Below are 7,500 nucleotides of genomic sequence, written 5' to 3'. Positions count from 1 at the left end.
GGCCATTTTGATGTGGTAGTATGCGTCCTTCAGATCTATTGAGCACATCCAGTCGTCCTTCCGTAAGAATGGAAGGATCGATTGAAGCGTGACCATTCGGAACTTTTCTTTCTTGATGAAGGTATTGAGGTTGCTTAGGTCCAGAATCGGCCTCCAGTCCCCTGTCTTCTTTGGAACTAAAAAGAACCTTGAGTAAGTTCTGAATCCTCTTTGGTCCGCTGGGACTGGTTGGATGACTCTTTTTTTCTAGCAGCTTTGAAATTTCTATAGCTGCTGGGTCTTGCAGATGGGGCGGCACATCTGGGAGTCTTTTCTTTGGAATGGGGGTGGATAGGAAGGGTATTCTGTAACCTCTGGTAACCACGCTTTTTACCCAGTTGTCTGTAGTAAGATTTTGCCAGGTCTGAGGGTATAAAGCTAAGCGACCCCCGACTGCCTCCAGAGCAGGACAGTCGGGCCTCCTCTCAGGAGTGCTGGAAAGGTTTTCCAGGGGGGGTATCCCTGTCACCTTGGTTTTGTGGACCCCCTCTGCCGCCAGGGTGGCGTCTTCCACCTCTGCCCCCTCCTCTGCCACTAGAGGGGGCATCACCCTGTGTGCCTGGGAAAGAACCTTGGGGTTTTCGAAACCACATTTTCCCACCGCGTTGCCCTTTGGGGTACGGTCTGGATGGGGTGGAAAAACGGACTCCGACAGCAGACAGAGTCTTTCCCTCCTGCTCACACCGGGTAAGGGTCTCCTTTACTTTGGGGCCAAAGAGAGTGGCACTGTCAAATGGGGCATTAGTAAAGGAAGACTTGAAGGCTTCCGCAAATGAACATAAGCGCATCCAGGATTGTCTACGAAGAGCAATCGCTGAAGCTGCTGCCCTACTCGATCCTTCGGCTGCGTATGAAATCAGCCTCATGGACGAGTTTACAATGGATGTAAGGGTATTAAGTTGTGCTGTAACTTTCTCCGAGACAGCAGCATCTGTAGTACCCTGGAGGGTATCTCCCAACTCTTTGATTAGATCCCTCTGTAGTCGTGTGAAGTGGGTCAAATAGTTCAGGGATCGCATAGAAAAAGCCGCTGAACTAAAAATGCGCTTCCCGTACCTGTCCATGGTCCTAGAATCTCTGTTAGGGGGATGGACAGATGAGGAAGATTCCGACATCTCCTTTTTCGTGGCCGCTGCCACCACCATAGCATCCACTGGAACTCCTTTTGTCAGGTAAGCCTTGTCCTGGGGTGCAGTAATATACTTATTAGGCTTTCTAGGGACTGACTCCACCGTGTCAGGAGCCTCCCACGCCCTTCGAGCAATCAGCTCCATTAACTCATCGAAGGGCGAAGTGACCCAGGAGGAGGAAGGGCGAGCACCAAATGCCTTCAGCAAGACTGACTCATCCTCAGAAGGGGGGAGGGACTGCCAATCACCTCTCTGCTTTAGGATCTCCAAGATGTCAGAAAAAGAGACATCTTCTGAGGGTGACTTTGGGGACCCTTCTGACTCATCCAAGTCAGTATCGGATGTCAAAGATTCTTGTGGAGAATCTAAGTGTCTCCTCTTACACAATCTTTTCCTAGGGACTTCTTCGGGGAGCATCCGAAGAAGCCTCCAAGGAAGAGGGGGCACCCTCCAGGGGTGGCTGAGACACAGGTGCTCGACGCTTAGCTGTAGCCGTGGGTGCAGAGGAGGATAACGGACCTTTATGGGGAGGAGAAGCTGTTTCTGCTGATGTGGTTGTCTGGGTAGACAACACCTTCCTCATGAGATCGAAGGCCCCCGGGTCCCGAGTCGAGGTATCTCCCGGTTCCGAAGAAATGGGAAGAATCCCCGAAACAGGCCCCGAAGGCATCGACCCCGAGGACGGAACCGAGTCGATCCGAGCCGAGGCCCCGAGAGGGAGCGTCAGAACCGAAACATCGGTCCGACTCTCGGTCCCGGAGCCCAGGATGGATCTTCGGCTCCGAGACTCCGGTACCGGATCCGACAGAGTCGAGGTGAACGGAGCCGACCGAGAAAAAGACGGTTCTAGCACCGAGGGCTCCACAATCAGCAGCTCAGCTTCTTCCGGCTCCGAAGACTGGACAGGTCTCGGAGGAGGAACAGATGGAGACAGTGGAAGGCCTTCAAGTCTCGACACCAATTGAGAGGAGACCGAGATGAGTTTGGATAAGGCCGTATTCTCCATTAACTTCTGCACCACGCGGTCTACATCGGTATCAGAAAGGGGTCTGGAAGAACTGGTCGAAGGAATCGAAGACGGAGCTGACCTCAACAGTGTCGGGGGAGGGAGCTCCGTCAACGGTTCCAAGACTCGAGGCTCGGAAACTGACAACAGTTGAACACTCGGCCCCGAAGTCTGTGGAACTGGTGATCTAACTTTTACTGAAGAGCTCGGAGCCGATGACCTGGGCTCCGACGTCTTCGATTCCTTCGAGGATTTGGATGCCTGGTCTGAAGCATCCAGAGCCTCTTGAAAAGTAGGTTTTAACAAACCCCTATCCATGAGTTTCCTGCGCCTATCTGTCATGACCCTCCCACTGAAAGAATGACAAATTGAGCAGTCTTCTTGCAGGTGGAGAGGGCCAAGACAGTAGACGCAGGAACTATGATTGTCAGTAACTGACATCTTTTGCCCACATTGGCAACGCTTGAATCCAGATTTAGCCTTCTCAGACATCTTAAACTTAATATGGTAGAAGTCAAGTCCAGTAGTAAAGTCCAATCCGGTGAAATTGTCGAATCCAGTAAAAGGAAAAATGTCTACCCGGTAGTCAATCCAGTAAGGGGTGGTAGGCCCCGAGGGAAACTCTAATAAGTTTAAATAAACTTAAACGGAACCGAGAATTCCTCAACCGTACCACACACACACACTTAGTCACTAAACAAACTTTTTAGAATAAAATTATTCTGAAATAACAAGAAAAAAATCTTAAATCTTAGCTTTAGGTGCTCGAGCTCGACCCAGTGATGCGAACGCTGCAGCGGCAAACTAGATCTGAGGTAAAGGCAGAGGGGGATTGTGGGTATTAGGTTGTCTCGAGCTTCTTCTCGATGCAGAGCTTGCAAGCGGCCGACATGGAGCCGAGGATCGGCTCCGAACCCAGGTGTAAGAACAAACGGCGAGATCGAACACTCTCACATCACATACATTTCCAATAGTGCAAGCTTATCACAAAATATATTTACTTTACTTGCTTTTTAACATTTCAAGTATTCTTGTTTTACAAATAAATAAAACCCTAAAATGTGATATGCGAGTTGCTGTGCGGCAACACTCAAAGTAGTGTACACTAAGGTAAAAGGTGCATGGTACTTTTTTGTTTTACATTAAATATCTCAGTATAATGCCCAACATTTTGCAAGTTAAAAAATATGAATATGTTAAAACAAAATTATTTCAGATATTTAAAAAAATGCCAAACTCTAAATTGAAAGATTCGATTTCATGTTGCAGGGGATCATGCTTTCTACAGTTATCCTGCCAGTGGAGGAAGTAAAGAAACAAAAACTGGTACCTTGATTCTCTCAGTGTTGCGAATGTTGTTAACTTTGGTTTCCGAATAATGTTTAATCTGTGCTTTCTGACTTTTTATCTTTGCTTTCTGTTTGGCTGAAGTCTTCTCCAGTTCGACCATTTTCTGACGTAGTTCTCTGTTTGCTCTGGAAACATCTGAAGATCTGGAGGCAGATTCCTCTAGTGTTTTCTTGAGCTAAGAAGAAAAAAAAAGAAAAAAGCAATTACTAGTTTTCAGTGCTGACTCTGTCCACTTCAGCTACTGTCCTCTACTCAATATAAGTGAGGAACACATCCGCATCTTCCTGTGGTTAACAGTAAAGGGAATCAAACAAGTTAAATAATTTGACTTGTAACAAGTTAATTAATTCACCAATTTACTTAAGGAATTTGTTGCCTCTGTAAATTTCATTGAGCAAGAAAGACCTATTCCCAGTGGCAACACAGGTAATCTCAAGAAGGAAAAATTACAAGTAATGGAATAAATATATATTTATACATTGTTTACATATATATGTACATTTTGTATGTGTGTGTGTGTGTGTGTGTGTGTGTGTGTGTGTGTGTGTGTGTGTATATATATATATATATATATATATATATATATATAATATATATATATATATATATATATATATAATATATATATATATATATATATATATATATATAAAGAACTATAGATATATAAATATACCATGCAATAGGGAAAGCAAGTTACATACCTGCTGTAACTCCAGATCCTTGAAAGTAGCCAGTTCTGCTGCCATGGGAGGGGGCAATTCAATGTCACTTAGTGGCTCAGATACCTACTGCATCTGGTGTAGGGGAAGAAAAGAATTTTAAATTTATTGCCACCTCTCCTCTCTTAGGAGGGGGGTAAGGATGTATAAGGGAGGAATGGCTCTGATGTACTTGCTGCCTGTGAAACCAAGTGGCACTGGGGCATTAGTGCATAAGGGAAAAAATCATGATTCCTTGTTGATGATGGCTCAGTCCTGGTTCATAGACCCCTCACCCCTAAGAAAACACATTGAGTGGCTGGGTGGAGGCTCTATGGCCAGAGGGAACCAGAGCCAAAAAAAAAACAAACAAAAAAAAAAAACACCAGAATCCTTGACGGTAATAGATAAACAGGGCAACAATAACTTGAAGTACTATACTCCACCAGAAGGAGAAATCTTCACTATTTTTTTAAAGTTGTGTTATGGTTCACATCTCCTCAATGGGAATCCATCCTCATCATCAGTATAAAAGGAAAACCAGGGTGGCAGACCCTCCTTATCTTAGTTTCTTCCTATCCAAATAGGACTGCGCAAGAGTCCATATTAAGGACGATCTTCCTATCTGACAGCAAAATCATTAAAGGCTTACTCATCTGGATGAAAGTGGGTTGCTAACCATAAAAGTGCATTGATTGTATCCCAAAAATACTGGCAAATCAATGAAAATTACATTCATTACATAATGGTGGAAATTAAACTTCCAGATTTCTTTTTCCAAAAACAAAAACATGTTAATGCAAATCATTCTATTAAAACAGTATATGATTTGGGGCCTTTGTATCTTATTACTTTTGTCTTTGTTCCCAACTCTTGAACAAAGAGGTTGACAGTCATGTTGATAACTGTCCTGATTGATTTATAGCTCTGAATCATCTCAAGTTCAGGAGTATATAACTAACTTGTACTTCTCAGGAAATGAATTATCCAAGTAAATGCTTGAACAAATAATAAGCTGTTTACAAAAAGCCATTTATGACTTGCTTTCAAATACTGCTCTTCATCTGAAGTCAATATCTAGACTGTTGTGTTTGCTGAATTCATAAGTTAGAAACTAGATCATCAAATCACAGATGAAATGGCCCAAGTTCCATAAGGCAACTATCGCTGCAGAATGGGCACTACCAAGCCCTGACAACATTTTTTTGCTACAGAATAACATTTGAAAATGCAGCTGCTAAGCCATGAAGACCAAGCCATCTTGAAAACAGGGTTAATTTCCCTCCGCTTAAAATAAGAGAAATGTCTGCTTTGTTTTTATCTCCTTCATTCTGATCAAACAGTATTTAATGGCTCTGTAACACGTTCAGCATATTTAATAAGGCTTCTCCTCAGTTTAACTTGGCTGGAAGATGAACTAGGAAATGAACAGACTGGGTTAAGGTGAATTCTGAAATAATTTCTGCATGACGTTTGGATTGTCAAAAAATAACCCTATCTTTGCAGACACCCAGAAAATGTTCCTCAGACCAGAAAACCCGAAGCCCAAAAAATCTTCATGCCAGAAGTGACTGTTGTTTCAACGCTTTAGTAATTCAACCACTGAACCAGTTACCCCAGTAAGATTTTCAGGACTGTGCTGGACCGTGTCTTCTCCATCACTCACCACACACTGACCTGCTTAACACTACGATCAGTAAAACAATCAGTCTTTATTGTTGCCTGTCTGTATACTTGACTCCAGAAACCTGACCTGCTACAGAAACCAGCATCCTCTTTGCTCATGATACGCCTCCTAGCTTGCTCTTTTAAGAGCAGCTTTGTCTGATCTACAGACAACACCCAACCCATAGGTTCATCCTCTTATTCCTGCCTCCCCTATGAACATTATTCCATATCCTTTGCAGGATCCACTGGCAACCAGCCTTAAAAGAGTAGACCCTCCCTTTCACCATTACTTATAAATCCATAAAAAAAATGCATGCCGTCTCATCTAGACTTATTGGATCATGCACAGTATATCAAATACACTCATGAACAAGTAATTCTCCCATATTACACAGGCCTCTCAATGCATAATCCACCTCTGAAAAAGCCCCTTCTATTCTTGCAGCCAAAGACTAGGACCTCCTACTACCAAACATTCACTCATCCCTCTCACTAAAAGAATGCAAGCAAATCCTCCTAGATCAGCTAACTTGTTACGGTTGCTTGCACCTACTTTCAACAAACCTCAATACTCAAAAGGGACTAACTTCTCAATGGAGCAGAAACTTCTAGCTATTAAATCTACCCTTCTGCTCTCGCCCTTTAAAAAACTTACCTACACACAATTTATGATTACACACAATTTATATTTCACTCCAGTCCATTTAAATAAATTTGATCCGAATGTATCCTCTTCATGTTCCTGCTGCTCTTATCCTCATGCAGATATTATCCATATTTTGTGGTTCTGCAGATACTACCACATTATTTGGTGTTCTCTAAAGGTAAGACTTGACAAAATGGGTTACCACAAATCAACCCTGTCCTGGGAAATGGCATTACTACATGTTACCAGCCTTAATATACCAAAATTCAAATTCCATGCCCTAATTACTCTCTGTCTTTTGGTCAAATTTTACATTTGATTCAAGTTTATTTATCTTTCCAACACATTGTGATGATTTTAGTATTTACATATTTATTTTAAAGGTCTTTTAAAAAATGTGCATGTTTTTATCTACTTTCATCTGTATTTGTGGCAAGTTGGTAGGTTGTCACAAATATTTTAGTTACAGGATTTAATTGGTGTCAATTAAACAATTGTTTTAACTACTAATTAGATTGGGAGGGGTATATAAGCAGGCACAGCCTTCATTCTTTCATTTTATATCTGAGGAAGTCTGGTGGACGAAAACGCTTTGTATTGTGTGGCGTTTATGTGATTAAACCTGCTGCTGCTTACACCTACAGGCTCGTGTTTTATTATTACCTTCTGCCTCTTTGGGTGCCTGTTGTGGTCAAATTTTACATTACTAAACACTGGCTAGACCGCTCCAAGTTGTCCTGGAGGGGTTTCAAGGACTTGGCGATCAAATATATTACTTCTCAGAAACTGTTACTAATTAATCCTCGTAAACGGACTGCATATCAGAAATTCTGGAAATTTTTACTTGTACTCCTGACTGACGATTAAGAAAGATTCACTATATGTCCTTATTAACACTTATCCCTGCTCACCTACAGACCTTTTAACCCCTTTTGTTCCCTCCTTATGACCAGTATTTTA

The 7,500-nt window shown here is 42.6% G+C and overlaps 1 protein-coding gene across 1 annotated transcript in view; it reads right to left on the bottom strand.

The window, feature by feature from the left end:
- CCDC150 (coiled-coil domain containing 150) overlaps positions 1-7,500 on the bottom strand; it is a 2,807,665-nt gene that overhangs the window by 539,087 nt on the left and 2,261,078 nt on the right. The window contains exon 22 of the mRNA XM_044070503.1: positions 3,506-3,700. Within this exon, the coding sequence (XP_043926438.1) occupies positions 3,506-3,700 (195 nt within the window). The remainder of the gene's footprint in view (positions 1-3,505; positions 3,701-7,500) is intronic.

Source organism: Protopterus annectens, chromosome 4.part1 (assembly GCF_019279795.1).
Source record: "Protopterus annectens isolate FY-2018-M chromosome 4.part1, PAN1.0, whole genome shotgun sequence".
NCBI lineage: Eukaryota > Metazoa > Chordata > Ceratodontiformes > Protopteridae > Protopterus > Protopterus annectens.
Note: the sequence above shows the minus strand (reverse complement) of the source record. Positions and strands in the feature narration are given on the sequence as shown.